We start from the raw sequence: 18,350 nt of genomic DNA, 5'->3' as shown, positions 1-18,350 counted from the left end.
CAGTCGGTGACGGGAATCAAACTCACACTGTTGGCGTCACTCTGCATTGCAGGTCAGCTGCCCGGCCAATTGAGCTAACTGCACTGCGGAAGCTCTGCCCTAAGCTGAGGCGTGGTGACGGCTAGGCTTCGCTCTCTCTCGGTGACAGAGGACCCCTCTGATCCTTTGAAGCCCACCAGGCCTTTCCTCATGTTGTGTCTGGTGGCTCTGCCAATCACCTCAGCTCGCTGTCCTCTGATTCTCTGCCCTTTGGCCAATCAGGATCAAGTTTCTCTCCATCTACACGGTCCAGACGCTCAGGATTTCGAATGCCTCGACCAAATCTCCTCTCAGCTGGAGAACTGTCCCAGTCTCTCCAGTCCATGATACCACAGAGTTCCCTCAGTCCGGGGAACATTCCTGTGCGTTTTCCTGTTGATGTTCTGCCTTTGTGTGTGATCAGAGATGAAGGAGTAAGGGTGAATCACACGCATGGCCGTGCCTGGAACCACTAACTCCCTTCCTTGTTTCCTCTTCCTGTCCCAACTCCTGCCTTGTGATGCTGTACCCCTCCTGGCCCTTCAGCAATGTGTGATGTCTGAACAAGCAACTCTTTTTGGAGATTGGAGCAACAACTGTGACCTCCACTGACCTTGCAGACTTGCTATAAGCAAAGTTAACCGAGCGATGAGGCTTATGTGGTGGTGGGTGAGTTTGGGGAGTAGAGGGGAGAGTGTTCAATCAATCAATTGCTTTAAAATAAAGCAGGTCATGCTGTAAACAGCTCCCTGCCTGAGTCACTGGGGACTGGCTGGGAAGTTTTCACCGTTTTCAGTAAAAAGCCCCATCTCTGAGCCTGCCCTTGATAATCAGCCAATTGGCTGGCCAGCTTTCTGACAGCAAGCTTGGAGAGAGTTAGAGAGAATGAGCGAGTGAGAGAGAGAGAGAGCAAGGGAGAGTGAGTGAGAGTGAGTGAGAGAGAGAGAGAGAGACATAGCAAGGGGGAGATATTCTTGCATGTCTGAAAACATCGCTGTTTAAACACTTAAGTGTATGACCACATCCTGCCATCTGGTCTCTACTCTACCTTCAAACAGCATGAAAACACTGACCAGAGCGCTGTTTCCAAGAAATCGAGTGACTGTAACCTTCACTCCTCACCACATCACAGCTCTTATGCAACATTTTCAAAGCAGCCACTCGGTACCATCAGGCTTTCAGCAAACTTGTTTTTTTGTTAAAGCACCACTAATGTCCCAAATGCTTTGAATCTTCTTTGGTAAAATTGTTAAGGGGCCAGAGTTTAACATTAAGGGGCCATAATTTATAAATAAGAGGTGGCGCCCTTTTAATACTAAGACAAGGAAACACTTTGTTTCTCTCAGGAGTGAGATTCTTTGGTACTCTCGTCCTCAAAAGCCAACAGATGCAGAGTGCAGAATCTTTAAATATTTTTAAGGTAGAGATAGATTCTTGATGACCAAGGGAATGGAAGATTACCGGGGGATGTGCAGCAGTGTGGAGTTAAGGTTAAAATCAAATCAGCTATGGTGTTATTGAATGGTAAAGCATAGCTCAAAGGGCTGAGTGGCCTACTGTTGTTCCTTGCTGGTTTGTTTATAAACTATTTTTATCCCAAAGACCATCCTTCTGCTGCAAGTATCCTATCAAGTTTTACCACAACGGCTTGGCGTTTTACCCAGTAATATCCCACTGTGCGCGTGTGTGTGTCTGGATGTGTGTGGATGTGAGGTGTGTGTGTGGATGTCAGGGTGTGGGGAGTGTGGGTGCATGTCTGTGGGTGCCTGTGGGTGTGGGTGTGGGTGTGTGTCTGTATGTGGGCGTGTGTGTGTCTATACGCTCCCACATGTGGTCTGTGGTCCCTGGAGTGAAACAGTGACCAGCTAACACCACCCCCTGCACTGGTCTGAAGGTCTACCGGTGGGCTCTTACCTTGATGAGGAGCTCACGGCTCAAGGAGTGGTTGTTGTCGTCAGAGAAGATTTCTGATAATTCCTGGAAAATCCGGAAGTTCTCTCTGCGTAATTCCAACCAAAGGAACAAGTGTTAGGGAAATAAGAAAGACAATTCTCTCCAGAAAAACAATAACATTAGTACGTCTACCTATACTCACGGAAACACAAATTATCAGAATGGACCAAACCCTTATTCCAGGATGAAGACTGGAATACTTACAAGGACAGGGCTACCTCTGGCTTGTCCACTGCACATTTGAGTTGAGCAACTACAGAAACTAAAAAGTGGAAAATGTATCCTTGCCCATTACTAGAGCACTGCATGTAACACATATAATGGGTTCAAGATTACGTATATATTTTTAAAAGATTCCCTACAGTGTGGAAACAGGCCCGCTGGTCTAACAAGTCCACACCAACCCTCTGAAGAGTAACCCACCCAGACCCATTCACTGCATTTACCCCTGACTAATGTACCTAACACCATGAGCAATTTAGCATGGCCAATTCACCTGACCTGCACATCTTTTGGATTGTGGGAGGAAACCGGAGCACCCGGAGCAAACCCACGCAGACACGGGGAGAATGTGCAAACTCCACACAGACGGTCGCCCAAGGCTGGAATCGAACCTGGGTCGCTGATGCTGTGAGGCAGCAGTGCTAACCACTGTGCCACCGTGTCCCCCCCGCCATATTAATGATTATCAATCCAAGGAAACTGTGTGTGTACAAATGGCTGCATTCCACTAACAAATTTAGATCTCTGGCTTCTTCACCAGTGAACAGAGTTTTGTATTGAATGTGTAGGGATTAAATGGCCTTCCCTTATTGCACTGAGCTTCAGCCAACAGAAGCCAAACAAATGGGGCCTCAAACAGCACAGTTGGCAAACACATGGCTTGTGTTGGAGAGAGTCAGACTCAGGGGGAAGATCTCAGCGTTGATTCTTAGTCCGAAAACACCACAATTAGGCAACCAGCAGGGGCCTAAGTTCCCACGCAACATGGGAGAGTCAAAACCTGACCAGAATTCCCAGCATCCGGATACCACAGTATAATCACGTGTGCGATAGACTCTCTTTGAATGCATTAAGCCTTAAACTGACGGTTTATCTAGATCCTTTCTGTGAAAAAGGATCAAAAGACCCCCGAGTGTTGCGGCGATGAATGAATCAAAGCCCCAAGGATGGTCTAGTATTTAAAGACAGCAACTGGTTAGCATTGAGGCTGGCAGGTCACAGGATGCTATCCTTCGCCTCAGACAGCAGCTGGGTGCCACAATTGGATACTGCACTCTCAGGCTCTGGGTAGGACTCGATTGTAACCAGGAACCAAGATAAGGGTTAGCTGGGGAGTCACGTTCACACGGGAAGAATGCTCACTCATCCAAAGAACGAAAGGAGACAAAAGACAACAAAAGCCTTACATAGCACCCTTAAGGTACAGCAATATCTCAGGCACTTTCACAGTAACGCTATTGACAGAGCAGTCGAACCAAGTCTCATGAAGATCTATTAGGGCAGGTGGCTAAATGTTTAATCTAAGATAGATTTTACGTTGATAGAGCAGGGAAACAGACCCTTCAGTCCAATCAGTCCATGCTAACCATAATTCCAAACTAAACTAGTCCCACTCGTGCCTGCTCCTGGCCCTTATTCCTCTAATCCTTTCCTTTTCATTGCCTTGTCGAAGTATCTTTTAAATGTTGTAACTGAGCCCCCATCCAGCACTTCCTCAGAAAGTTCAATCCACACGTGAATCATTCTCTGTGTAAAACATTTGACCCTCATGTCATTTTTAAATCTCTCTCCTGTCACCTTAAAAAATGTCCCCCTAGTCTTGAAATCCCCCATCCCCAGGAAAAGACAACTACCATTAACCTTATCTATACCCCTCATGATTTTATAAACTTCCAGGAGATCACCCCTCAATCCCCTACTCTCCAGTGAAAGAAGTCACAGCTTATCCAGTCTTTTCTTGCAACTCAAACTTTCCACACCCGGCGATGTCCTGGTAAATGTCTTATGAACTCTCTCAAGCTTAATAACTTCCTTCCTATAACAGGGCGACTGGAAAGAAGTAGAGGGGTTTAGGAAGTGGTTTTCAGAGCTTAGGGGCCAAAACATCGATGACGCAGCAGAGATTGAAATCAGGGATTCACAAAGAGACAGAGAGCTCAGAGGTTGCAGAGAGATGTAGGGCTGGCGGGGTGGGCAGCAGGCATTGTGGAGTTAGGGAGGATGAGGCCATGGGCAGACGTGATTGTAAATCGAGACACTGCCCAGTCAGGATGTGGGTCAGTGACAACAGGGATAATGGGTACAAGTTGGGATAGGGGGCAACAGATTTCTCAAAAAGCTCGATTTTATCGAGGGTGGAAACCCAAGGGAGCAATGAAATAATCAGGCTGTGTGTTTTTATGTTTTCATGGGATGGACTCTTCACGAATGTTCCTTGGACAGAACGGCTGGTTAAACCATTTCAGAGGTTGGCTAAGAGTTATTCCCATTGCCATGGGTGTGGAGTCACATGTAGGTCAGGACTGGGTCAGAACGGCAGATTTCCTTCTGCAAGGATACTTGTGGATCAGATTAGTTTCAAAAACTAATGATAGTTTTGTGTTCACCACGACTGAGATTAATTTTCAATGCCACGTCGATTTTTATTTTCTTAATTAAATGAATGCAAATTCATGGTGAGATCTGAATCCCTGAAACATTCGCCCCAGAGACATTACCATGACACCACCATGAGTTAACGTGGCTTTCAGCAGCGTATCCCTATTAAAAGTGCATCTGAGGACAACCATCAGTATTTTCCAAAATGAAGAACAAACACGAAGTAACAGAATAAAACGAGGAAAACTGTCTCACTCTTACCTGGACACTTCATCCCAACTTTTCTTCAGCCTGTGAACGGAGTTGCATTGCAAGGCAGAAAGAATAGCGCGGAGTGAGGAGAAATTTTTGAAAATTCGGCATTCCTGCAGTAAAGAGAGACAAAGCCAGCTGATGGGGAGCAAGGTTTTAAACTCAATTTTTAAAAAAAAAATGTGTTGATGGGGATGTGGGCACCAGTGGCAGCCCAGCCCAGCATTTACTGCGCCTTCCCTAATACCTCAGCGGGCTGTTTAGAGTCAACCCCATTGCTGTGGGTCTGGAGTCACATGTGGGTAAGGATGGCAGATTTCCTTCTGAAAGGATATTGGTGAATCAGATGGGCATTGAAACAATGAATGATAGCTTTCTGCTCACAATGATTGAGCAACTTTCAATTCCACATTGTTTTTCTTCTTATCATTAAATGAATGCAAGTCCTCCCACTGGAGGATTTCAGTCCATGAACGTGGCCTCTAAATAGCTACCCCAGAGACTTCACACAAAGGCTCGGTAGTTCGCACTGTTGCCTCACGGCACCAGGGACCTGGGTTCGATTCCAGCCTCGGGTGACTGACTGTGTGGAGCTTGCACATTCTCCATCCGTCTGTCTGGGTCTCCTCCCCCAGTCCAAAGATGTGCAGGTTAGGTTGACTGGCCACAGGGAATGCAGAGTTACAGGGATAGAGGCTGGGACTGGGTCGGATGCTCTTCAGAAGGTTGGTGTGGACTTGATGGGCTGAATGGCCTGCTTCCACACTGTAGGCATTCTATGACACTAGAGAACTGGATGGGGGTTATTTCAACAATGGTTTCCATTATTTATTCCGAATTCACATTTTCACCATCTTCCGTCATAGAATCATACAGCATAAAAGCTGACCCTTCAGTCACGCAGGTCCATGATCAAAGCCATATCTGCAGAACATTAGCCTGAGGTTCTAGATCATTAATCCAGTGATAATATCATGTCATATGGTTTTTCCAAGGAGCTTCTTTTACTTAAATCTTCCATCCCAGTATTACCCAGCTGCTTACCAAATAGACAGTCCCCTGTAGGATTGTCCATCCTTCAGGACTATCCCAGAGTCCTCAGGAATCGAAGGTTAATCGCCTGGACATTTGAGTAAACCCCTGGATGAAATGGCTCTTTTCTCACTTTCTCTGTTGCTTACTCCTCGTAGAAATAATCAGAGATCGGGGAAAGGGGCTGATGATCGACGCGCCAAGAGGGCTGCAACGGTGAGCATTTTACTTTCTGATTCGCCTGAAGCAAGACAGTGCTTTGTGATGACAGACACGCCTGACAGCCAATCGGGCGGGAGGCCAGTAGTCACGTGATGAAATCTCCCGGAATATACTTGACCAGAGTTAGCAACCCACCAGCCTCCTGGTGTTTGACCACTGCCCTATATGAGGAAGCCTCCATTGACACCTTTGTGGTTTTCCCTCCTTGGTAACCCAACAACAACAACTTATATTTATGGAGCACCTCCCCCCCCCAGCTCACAGTGCTTCATAAGGGCTTTGTAAAGCAAAATGTAACACTCAGTCACACAGGATATGTTGGGCCACATGACCAGACACCCAGTCAGAGGGCTAGGCTTTGAAGGAACAGCTTACAAGAGAAAAGGGAGATATAGAGACGGCAAAGTCATCACAGTTCCATAGGACACTCAGACTGTTCTCTCATTAGAGAGAGTTCGGTGTGTTAGCCACGGGAAATGTAGGGTAGGGGGATGGGTCTGGGTGGGATGCTCCCCAGAGGGTCAGTTTGGACCTGTTGGGCCGAATGGCCTGTTTCCACACTGTAGGGATTCAATGAAATTCTATGAAGACAACTGGGGCTGGATTAACCTGAGAATCAGTGCACTTCAAGCAGGGGGGAAAAATTGAGAGGGACAGTCTTTCATGATAAGTCCAGCTGGTGTGGGAATTGAACTCATGCTGTATATATAGTGACTGAGGGGTTTAGGGCAGGCTGGATTCCCAAATGTCGGGGTTAGTGACGGAAAGCATTCTACATCTTACCCTCCCAAGATTAATTAAGCCTCAGCCCCTCAGTCAGCGCATTCCCATTGAGTAGGTCCAACTCCAGACTGACTTACCCTGGCCACCTCAATCCACCTCTCAATGATCTTAGCCCTCTGCTGGGATTTCAGGGTCTTGTCGCTCAGACAGGTAGCGATGACACAGTTTGTGACTCTGTTAAACTGTGTGACCGTCGCACGGATTGTGGGCGCCAGATGTTCCTTCCCCTTCTTGTCTCTCTGGGACCAGATGCTTCCTAGGCAGTGATACGGAACCACTTTCTTGAACAACTCCTGTAATACAGAAATCCAATGTCACCATGGACATCCTTGTAACACAGATACATCAGAGAAACCTGTTTATATTTAGGAAAGACATTGTGAAACTTGAAAGGGTTCAGAAAAGATTAACAAGGATGTTGCCAGGGTTGGAGGATTTGAGCTATAGGGAGAGGCTGAACAGGCTGGAGGCTGAGGGGTAACCTTATAGAGGTTTATAAAATAATGAGGGGCATGGAAAGGGTAAATAGACAAGATCTTTTCCTCAGGATGGTGGAGTGCAGAACTAGAGGGTATGGGTTTAGGGTGAGAGGGAAAAATTTAAAAGGGACCTATGGGGCAACTTTTTCACGCAGAGGGTGGTACGTGTATGGAATGAACTGCCAGAGGAAGTGGTGGAGGCTGGTACAATTGCAACATTTGAAAGGCATCTGGATGGGTATATGAATATGAAGGGTTTTGAGGGATATGGGCCGGGTGCTGGCAAATGGGACTAGATAGGGTTGGGATATCTGATCGGCATGGACGGGTTGGACCGAAGGGTCTGTTCTCGTGCTGTACGTCTCTATGACTATGACAGTCTCAACACACAGGGGCATCACTGGCTAGGCCAGGACGTACCAGCTCTCCCTGACTATACCTGAGGTGGTGCTGGGGAGAAGCATTCTCTCTAATTTTCTTTCTGGCTTTACCTCCACTGTGCATCAGCGATGTCTGGAACCAGGAGTTAATTGGCTGTGCATGGAACCTTGACGCGGCTGCACACACTTCTCAGCGCACATAGAATGTTGGACAGCTCCATGTTTAAGCCACTGCTGCTCCAAGGAGTGGAGCCATTCTGCATCCATTCTGTGGCTGGGGAAGGGAATTCCAGGACTCTGACCTGGCGACTATGAAGGAACAGCTGATGTATCACCGAAGTTGGGATGGCGGGGGAAGGGGGGGGGGTAAGTGTTTCCTGTGTATCTGCTGCCCTCGGCCTTCCACCTGGTAGTGATAGTGGGTTCAAAGGAGCCTGGGAAAATGGGAGGCCATCAGTGGTATTATCGCTGGACTGTTCATCCAGTGACCCAGATAACATTCTGGGTGCCCGTGTCCAAATCCCACCGTGGCAGATGGTAGAATTTGAATTCAATAAATATCTGGAATTAAGGATCTAATGATGACCATAAATCCATTGTTGGAAAACCCCATTCAGTTCAGTAATGTCCTTTAGGGAAGGAAACTGCCGTCCTTACCTGGTCTGGTCTACACGTGACTCCAGACCCACAGCAACGTGGTTGACTCTTAACTGCCCTCTGGGCAATTAGGGATGGACAATAAATGCTGGCCCAACCAGTGACACCCTCATTATGTGAATGAATTTTTTAAAAAGTCTTGCAATGCACCTTGTAGAAGGTACACGCTGCTGCTACAGAGTCTTGGTAGTACAGGGAGTGAATGGCAAAGGTGGGATGTTACTGAAGCAGGCTGCTTTGTCCTGGATGGGGTTGAGATCTCGAGTATTTTCTAGCTGCACCCAGCCACACAAACTGAGCATATTCCATCACAGTCAGTACTGTGTTCCATAAACTAATTTGTTTGATTAATGTTACGATGAAACAAGAGCATTCTGACCCTAAAGGAGAGCAGGCTAGAGGGGTGAATGGCCCTTCCCTGTTCCTCTGATCCAGTGTAAAAGGATCAAATCTATGTCCCAGTGTAAAGCCTACTGCACCTCATCACAAATGTGGCTCAGGAGACCATCCGTGTAAAATAAAGTTGACATCTTGCAGGGTTCGTTCAGAAAGCTCCCGGTGGGCAAAAGCCCCAAATGGGAAGCTCCAGGTCAGGAAGTCTACCTCGTGTCTTCCAGCAGACAGCGGAGTCATAGAGTGAAAATATTCACTCAGGAAGAGCACTGGGGGTTTCCTCTGTAGAAAGTTGTTGCTGCGGAAACCAACCAGAACCGAACTTAAACCATGGGGCGGAAAATAACAGAACTGCCAAGAGCTCGCTCATTAAGATAATGGAAACACAATGTGACCAGAACACATCGAACACGGAGGATAAGAACCTTTCGGAGGGTGCAGGAAGGAAGTGCTGGCTGGTTATCACATCCGATCGTTCATGTGTTTTTGCAACAGAATAATTCTGAAGTGTAATGGGTTACTCACCGCATCCATTAATGTAAACTGCTCGGCCACCACACTCGCAATGAAGGAGAGGAAATCGGGCTTTTCATCTTCAAATCCATTCTCCTCCACCAATGTGTAGGTGCAGTTACTGTGATCAGGCGCTGGAAAGACACAACCAATGGGGTTAACTCACATTACAATGACCCCTTTTACACAAACACACACATTACAATGACCCCTTTTACACAAACACACACATTACAATAATTCCCCACACAAACATATAAATTACAATTACCCCTTTTATACACACATTACAATAACTCCCGACACACACATATTACAATAACTCCCCACAAACACACACAATTACAATTACCCCTTAATAAGTAGCCAAGTTGTGTTTGATGGTGCTATTTCTGGGATGTTTCACTCTGTTACAATTTCTATGTAAGTGCAAATTGCTTCGTCCGGTAGTTGGGGTGACATTGCAATCTACAAAGCTAGAAACACAGAGTGTGACCAAGTGTGGATATACTGCATATTAACTTTCTGAAACAGAGTGTTACTGGTAGGCCATTATAACAACAGAAGGGACTTGTTTACACTCGCACTGGTGAAAACAAGGGCTTGTAACCTTGTCGATTTTTTTTGTTTCATTCCCCCCTTTACCCTGTATTAGTAACTTTGCTGGTCTTCTTCAAACCAGCAGCCATGGGATCCCTCCCTTCCGCCTGAGCAGACAGACAGGGCTGGGCTTTAAGGTCATTCCCCCCAGCCGGGCAGCACTCCCTCGCAGCAGGACCAGAAGGTCACCAACCCTGGAGCAGAACTTGAACTCAGAACCTTGTGGATTGCAGGGGAACGCGCTGCAGCAGGAGTCAGTGTGGGTTGTGTTGGGGGCTGGGAAGAGGGGGAGGTGTGTGTGTGTGTGTCTCTGTGTGTCCATGTGTGTCTCTGTATGTGTGTATGTATGTGTGCCTGTGTGTGTCTCTGGGCGTGTCTCTGTGCGTGTTTGTGCGTTTGTGTGTATGTGCATGTCTCTGCTTGTGTGTGTCTGTGTATATACGCGTGTACGTGTGCGTGCGTGCGTGTGTGCGTGTGTGTGTATATACGCATGTGCGTGTGCGTGTGTTGGGGTGGGGGGCTGCGTCAGGGCTGACATACCATCCTGATCGGGCTCTGCTCCCTTGTGCCTTTGGAAGGTGCCGAGCAGCGTTTGAGCACGACGCTGCAGGTCTGACTCAGGGAACATCTGACGGATGTAGGCGTGGAGATGCTTCAGGCAGGAGTAATCTGGTGGCTTCCTGAAATCTTCCGAATACTGATCCAGCCAGGCACCCAGGATCGATGAAATGGTTCTGAAAGAAAGAAAGGGGAGAGAGGATGATAAACACTCAGCAAGGTTTGACAAGAAACATGACTGTCAGAGCTCCTCTTCAGAGCTGAGAGCGGAGAGACCGTACAGATCACATGGATCTATGTGTGGACAGAGCTCACCTAGTTCATCATTGCTTTACCCCCCTCACACAGCAACTACAGTCTACTCTTCATACACCCCAACAGGTCCCCTGAGGAAGACCTGGCAATGTCTCCTTTCTGCCCCAGTGATGGTCAAAGTCCAATTTCCAAAAAAGGTTGATTAGGTCCAAAGGGTTTCCAGGGTCACTGCCTGCTCCCCCTGCCACAGTGACAATGAGTGGAAGCTACCATCACCAAGGAAGGTGAAGCAGTCTTCCTGTGAAAACTGATCCCAATTTGGAGGCACTGTCCCTTTAACCTTCTGGGTATCAGTGCATCCCGAGGCCAAGCAGCAGCACGAAGGAGCCCTTACTTTTTCAATTCCAGCCTGTCGTCTGGCGTAAGCTTGGATACATCTCCATTCATTTGGTGCAAGTTTCCATATCTGTAAGGTACGAGAGAAGTTAGAACAATGAGAGAAATGGGTTCCAGAGAAATGGGGGGGGGGGGGTGTAGGCCATTCAGCCCATGAATCACGCCACCATTGAGCTAGATCCTACTGTCCGCCTGCTTTGATGTTTTCCCGCACTATCCCCACATCCCTCGATCTCTATAGAAATCTATTGATCTCCGTCTTGAACACACTCAGTGACTGAGGCTGTACCATCCTCTGGGCTAAAGATTCAACATCCTCTGAGTGAGGACATTCCACCTCATCTCAGTCCTATACTACCGACATGTTATTCTGAGACTGCTCTGTTTCTGGAATGTTCCGGCCTGGGGTAACATCCTTCCTGTTGTAAGGAGTTGTCTCACTGATATCACCTCTCGTTCTTCTAAATCCTCGAGAATGTAGGCCCGGCCTCCTCCATCACACAGGAATCAGACTGATAAGCCATTGCTTTATAGGTCAACACTGATTGGTGGCTGTGCTGTCCTATCCTAAAAGGTCCCCCATCCAGTCTGTTATGGTTTGTGCTGGGTCAGTTGTTGTGGGACTGAGTTACTCAGATCCCAAGGGTCTCAAAACCCAGTCCAATGTGTGGACTGGGTCAGTTGGTCAGGAAAGGGGTCACTGAGTGTTCCAGCAGATGACAACTCGTCCAATTCACCTTGTTTCATGACAGAACCCAAACAATCCCAGACGGGCTCAAGGAACAACCTGTAGCCATTGGAATGTACCCCGTGGCCTGAGAATCCATTAACCTCCCATCATCCTATCTACCCAATAAGTAACCCTCGGCAACTTGGTGGCATCAGCTGGTGACTTAGACCACAGAAACAGGCTATTCGGCCCCACACACCCTTCCTCCCAGCTTACCAGCATGGACTTCTCTCTCACAAACAAAAACAGAAGTTGCTGGAAAAGCTCAGCAGGTCTGTCAGCATCTGTGAAGAGAAACCAGGGTTAACATTCTGGTCTGGTGACCCTTCCTCAGAAAAGGGTGACTTGTTCCGAGGGTCACCGGACCCAAAATATTAACCCTGGTTTCTCTTCATAGATGCTGCCAGACCCACTGAGCTTTTCCAGCAACTTCTGTTCTCTCTCTCTCAAATGTTTGACTAATTTATTGTGTCTATGGTATTCACCTCAACTACTTTGAATGGGAATGAATTCCTCATTCTAAACTACTCACTGGGTCAAGACATTTGGATTGATGAGTGACTATCTAATTTCAATGGCCCACAGTTTTGCTCTTCCTGACAAGTAATCACGACCTTTGGATATACCCAGGGAAACCTTTTTAACCTCTTAAAGACCTCTCTGACAGCTCTGCCCCACCTCGGGCCCTTGCCTGCTATTGGAGGTCCCACCAGGCCTTTTACCTGTTCAGCAGCAAGTCCAACACTTGTTTGGTTGAGGCAAAGGCACGGTAAGTGCACAGGAAGATGGTGACGTAGGTGGAGTCATTGCCTTTGAAGGCGGAGACCAGATATTCCACCAGTTTCTCCAGTGTCCCGGCCTTGATGGTCCGCACTTTGCACGTCTCGTACAGGTTCATGGCAGGTTCGCTGTCTACCTGTGAGTGGGAGAGTAGTGGGGGTTGGGTGGGGGAGGGAAGGAAAGGCAGGATATTGTCACTCTCTGAGGGAGGTGGGTTTACAGACACGTCCAGCTGCAGGGAGAACATTGCGTCCCCACACGCCAAGTGAACAAACGGAACACAACATTATCTCTGCTGCTGCAGTATAACGTGAGCATTGTTGCTGAGTACAAGACCAGCAACAACAAAACATTCAGAATGCTACTCCCGTGATGACTCAGGCGAGTTTATCCAGGGAGTGGCAGAATAATAGAAGACAGCTTCATATCCGCCCGTCCTCATAGCATTAATCCCGAGTGACTTCCGCGGTAATGAAAGGACGTCACAACTCACCTAAAGAGCACTTTATGAAGTCTTACATTCTCGTAAATTGGGGAAATGTATCAGACAATAGGCATAATACAAGCTCCCACAGACAACAATTATCATAATGACCCAGATAATCAGGGAAACGATGGCCAAGACAACAGGAACTACTGCCTTGAATATTCTCTATCCTTCACTGAGGGCAGATTGGGCCTTGGTTTGGGATTTTGACTAAAAGGTGGTGCCTCTGACAGGACAGCATCCCCTCAGTGTCTCTGCACATTTGGAGGTGCGCAGCCATTGGGGTTGGGGACACTGTCCACTCACAAGCTGCGCTCCCTTTAAACTGTAAAACGGACAAACCGCACACAGCACAGCTTAGTGTGCTGAGGGCAAATGTTGTGTTCCTGCATGAGGAGGATTTAAATCAGCAGTGACTATCTGTCCTTACGGGGCCGATACGTTGCAGTTAACGTTTGGTCTGTAAAGGACAGAACATGGCAAACGGTCCCACCCCTGAACCCCATCAGCTGAGGCCATGTGAATGCAGACTCACTGAATCTGGATGCAACTGTCTAATTGGTTTGTTACTGCCTCACGGAATATTTTAGTGAAATGCCAGGGACAGATGCTGAACTAGGAATCCAGCCGTAAACTCCGGCTCAGTACGGAGGGGGGGGCCTGCAGTGTTGGGGGAGGATTTCCACCTCTCAGAGCAGAGTGAAACCAAGGCCCACCCCCTGCCCATTCAGGTGGGCACACTAAATTCCGTCAAACTATTCAAAGAAGGAGATCCCGTGTGTCCTGGACAAGGATTTGTCCCTCAAACACAGCGATAAACGGATTATCTGGACATCAATTTGATTCTTGACTTTGGGATCTTGCTGTGGTGAACGCATCGCCAAATTCCTCCCAAGTGCATCTGAGCAAGGCGCTATAGAAATGAAGGCTCTTCATTGGTTTTACACGAAAGGGATTAGGTCATTCAGCCCCTTGAGCTTGTTCCACCATGCCACGAGGTCACGGCTGATTTGTGGCCTAGCTCCATATCCCTGCCTTTGGCCTATCTCTCAATGCCTTTGTTTAACAATAATTTCTCTCTCTCTCAGATTTAAAATTAACAAATGATTTGGCATCAACTACCGTTTATGGAAGAGGGTTACAAACATCGAACACCCTTTGTGTGTAGAAGTGCTTCCTAACATCTCTCCTGACCTTAATTCTCAGACTATGTCTCTTAGTTCTGGAGTTGCCAAACAGTTTCTCTCTACACAGTGAATATCTTCCCCCAGCTTCAAATTTATTAAAGACTCATTGCTAAAACCTTTGACGAAGAGTGTCAACAGCATCGAGAGGGCGGGAATGGGAATCGGGGATTACAAGGAACATGAAACCGGAAACTGGGTGTGGGGTTGTTAGAGGGCGAAATCCTCCTTTCTCAGAGGGATTCTGTGCAGTTATTAATGTCCGCTCACTGCTTACCCCCAGCCATCGCTGGCCTTTGCTTGCTGCTTGGTGCACCTGAACTCTCCTGAGCGTTATCGTGTAGATGGCACCATCTTCAGTTTCCTCACCAATCTCCTGTGCAGCGCTCTGAAAAGGAAATGAAATGGTGAGTGCTCTCTCTGATCCGTTAAAGCCCAGCCAACTCAATGCACGTGGTATTAGCCATTTTTTTTTACTTGCAGAACTTGGGCCCCACTATCAGGGGGTTACTGCCCATCCCCAAATTACCCAAAAGTCAACCACAATGTTGTGAGTCTGGAGTCACATGTAGACTGACAGTTTCCTTCCCTAAGGGAAGTTAATGATCCAGATATTGTCCAACAATCAATAATAGTTTTATCGTTTTCATTAGATGTTTAATTCCAGATTTTATTTTAAAAACTGAATTCAATTTCTACCCTGCTATAGTGCAATTCGAATCCAGGTTTCCTGTGTAGTGATTGTATTGAGGTCAGTCAGGTGAATCTCATAGAATAGAATTTTCCCGGTTGGACCAGGTTAACAGCCCCAATCAGAGAGCCCTGGCTGACAGACAGAAACAGGAGTGTCAGAGGTTCTGCTCACTCGGAGAGCTGGCTCGGAGGGAACTGGGTCAGAATCCAGGGCTCTCCACATGTAAATGAAGGGTGACTTGGTGTACGGGATACCAGCCTGTGTGGAGTTATTTCACCCAGAATCTTATTAATCTATTGATTAATAATCTAGAAATAATATCACTTAGGTCATCATCTCCCCAAGTCTCAAACCATGTATGAAGGGGTTAAAGGCAATAGGATTCAGGGGTAGCCAATGGGGGACAGAGAAATAATGACTGTCAGTTGTCCTTCGTCTAGGAAGCCTGAAAGTTGCTTATCCTTTAGATCGTTTACAAAGACTGACCAGCATGGTGTCAGTAAGCCACACTGTAAAGGCCACATTCTGCTTTGTCTCAATTGTTGATGAACAAGGTGATTTTCTGGTTCATTAAGTTGTCTCCACTGTTTTCTGTCTTGCCCCAAGTCTTAACGTATAGCTGGACGGCTACTGAAAAGTGGAAGGAACATCACCATAGCGATACTGGCACGGGTGATCCATTAAAGTCCTGTTGCCAGGCACAAATTGTACTTAGCACCCTGTTCAGTCATGCTCACAATTACCAGTTCATTGGGAAGAAACAAAAGCGAACTTCAATAGTGACCTCAGTGAAGTCTGAAGGATTATGAAGGAAGGTGCTGAGAGTTGACCCAGGTAAGTTTGGTTTACGTGGCAACTGCTTCATGGCACAGTGGTTAACACTGTTGCCTCACAGTGCCAAGGGTTCGATTCTAGCCTTCAGTGACAGTGTGGAGTTTGCACATTCTCCCCGTGTCTGCGTGGGTTCCCTCCAGGTGCTCCGGTTCCCTCCCACAGTCCAAAGATGTGCAGGTCAGGAGGACTGGTCGTGGGAAATGTGGAGTTATGGCGATAGGGTGGGTGGGTCTGGGTGGGATGCTCTTTGGAAGATCAGTGCAGACTCGATGGGCCAAATGGCCTCTTTCTGCACTGTAGGGATTCTATGATTCATTGGATGGATTCCAGCAAAGAGCAGAGTGGACTTGTTGGGCCTTTTCTTGTTAAAACATTTTCTGATCTTATGATGCCACTCTGATGTATGAGGATATAACTAGCTGAAGTGCTGGTAACATGGTCGTAGTGCTAGACAGTGCAAGGCGAGCGCGAGGTGATGGTTTGGATATGGCATCCATCACTAGGCATCTGCCACTAAAAAAGGCCACTGATGCTTTCTGACCCAGTGAATGGTATACTGGAGGACCTAAAGGCACCAGAGACCTGTATCTACAGTAGGGTTGCCAAATCTGGTTGGGCCTATTCCTGGAGGTCATTGTCACATAATCCTCCCACCGGATATTTCATTTCTTTCACAGACTCCAGTTCAAACCTGGACAGCCCTATATCTGGGAGGGAGCTTAGCAGAGGGAAGAAAACAGCCAGGGATTAGAGGGCTGGGAGCAAGGATGCAAATTCAGTGGGATGAAAGGCCTCATCAATGACAAACCGTCACCACTTCAAACACAGGAGAGCAACCCAAGTGGTAATGAAACCTGATCAAACAACTAATGATGTAATGCGTGCTCCACACACAATAAATCCTTCATCTCACGACCTGGGAGCATCACCACTAAGGGACCATTTGCAAGTCTCATCCCTTTCACTCAGCGTACAAAGGCGGGGTTTTGAGAGGACACTCACGAACATTTTCTATTGAGTTGAATGCCCCAAATTGAACTTTCCAGGGAGGCAGGCTAGAGAACAGGGAGAGAAAAGTACACTTCTTCAAACTTTTCCATGGAAGGATGGGATTTATGGGATAGTCCCTAGCACAACATTCAGAAACTGCACTCCTTGTGCAATCATGGACTATGTGGGTTCTTACTAGTTGAACATCAATGGGCTCTTGCTGTGCTTGTGGTGGTCAATCACTACTCACTCTTGACTTGATGTTTGTCGGAGGTGGATATTCAGCTGAAACTTGAATCAGGGATTTACAACTGACTGGGTGTAACATGACTATGACAAATACTCAGAGCTGAGGGAACCACTCTGGCCCCGATGTTTTGGAAGGGAAGACTCTTGCCAACTCGACCCATATCTCACTCTGTCCCAGTTTGTACCTTCGGTGGCTTCTGCCCTTTCCTGCCCTTTATTGTTCAAAAGGAAGTTCTGAATCAATCCTTCAGACTGATTTTTTTCTTAATTGAGTTTTTGCCCATTCCTGTAATCCAAATGTGTTTTTATAAACGTTAGGAACCATGGGGAGTCTGGATAGAGGTGATCGAGACAAGTTGCTCCAAGTGACAGAAAAAACAAGTAGATATGGATCCGAAATGGCAGAGGCAACATGTGGGGAAATGACTAGTTAGTGTCTAAGACACATTATCAGGCTCTTCCGCGTTATTGATGGGGACCTGGATAACCACCTGAAGGGAGAAAAACAATTTGACAAGTCTACTGGGAAAGGACGGGGAATTAAAGGCTCCATATAAATGCACGTTATTGTTGCCGCAGGATCTACCCAGAGCGAGGGCATGACCTCTGCAATCAGCAGTCAGGTCTACTTTTACTTAGCAAAACCAGAAATTACTGGAAATTACTCAGCAGGTCTGGCAGCATCTGTGGAGAGAAATCAGGGTTAACATTTCAGGTCCAGTGAACTGTCCACAGAACTGAGGAAGTTCTGAGGAAGGGTCACTGGACCCCAAATGTTATCCCTGATTTCTCTCCACAGATGCTGCCAGACCTGCTGAGTTTTTCCAGTAATCCCAGTTTTTGTTTCCGATTTCCAGCACCTGCCTTTTTTTTGAGGTTTGAATTGAATTGAATTGAATTTACTGTCACGTGTACCGAGGCACAGTTAAAAGCTTTGTCTTACGAGCAATACAGGCAGATCACAGAGTTAAGTGGCATATATAAGTCAATAATAGATTAGCAGCAAAAACAAAAACACAGGTACAGGCGAATGTTGAGAGTTTGTCAGTTTGTATCTACGTTTAGTTAAAATGGGTGGTGCCCATGCCAAATCTGTCAACAATTTGTGCGTAGACTTCTCTCTGTCATGATAGTGTCTGCACAGTCTTGGGGCAGAAGCCTTTTTAATATGGTCCTTTCCAATTGAAGAGTTGTCTGAACTCTGCACTGTCTCTCTGGGTGTTTCCTCGAGCAGCGAGGGCTGTAACAAAACCCGGACTGGACTTCACTGGAAGGTGAACTATCTTAACTGAACATTCACACACAAACAC

At 47.1% G+C, this 18,350-nt stretch overlaps 1 protein-coding gene across 4 annotated transcripts in view; it reads right to left on the bottom strand.

The window, feature by feature from the left end:
• LOC122564935 (ral guanine nucleotide dissociation stimulator-like) overlaps nucleotides 1-18,350 on the bottom strand; it is a 187,921-nt gene that overhangs the window by 14,489 nt on the left and 155,082 nt on the right. For all 4 annotated transcript variants that reach the window (XM_043720431.1, XM_043720430.1, XM_043720432.1 and 1 more), the window contains exons 2-9: nucleotides 14,551-14,661; nucleotides 12,545-12,738; nucleotides 11,091-11,162; nucleotides 10,424-10,617; nucleotides 9,296-9,417; nucleotides 6,939-7,154; nucleotides 4,834-4,937; nucleotides 1,933-2,017 (exon numbers count right to left, since the gene is read on the bottom strand). In XM_043720431.1, coding sequence (XP_043576366.1) covers nucleotides 1,933-2,017; nucleotides 4,834-4,937; nucleotides 6,939-7,154; nucleotides 9,296-9,417; nucleotides 10,424-10,617; nucleotides 11,091-11,162; nucleotides 12,545-12,738; nucleotides 14,551-14,661 — 1,098 coding nt within the window. The remainder of the gene's footprint in view (nucleotides 1-1,932; nucleotides 2,018-4,833; nucleotides 4,938-6,938; nucleotides 7,155-9,295; nucleotides 9,418-10,423; nucleotides 10,618-11,090; nucleotides 11,163-12,544; nucleotides 12,739-14,550; nucleotides 14,662-18,350) is intronic.

Source organism: Chiloscyllium plagiosum, chromosome 30 (genome assembly GCF_004010195.1).
Source record: "Chiloscyllium plagiosum isolate BGI_BamShark_2017 chromosome 30, ASM401019v2, whole genome shotgun sequence".
Lineage (NCBI taxonomy): Eukaryota > Metazoa > Chordata > Chondrichthyes > Orectolobiformes > Hemiscylliidae > Chiloscyllium > Chiloscyllium plagiosum.
This window is presented reverse-complemented; position numbering and strand designations above follow the sequence as displayed.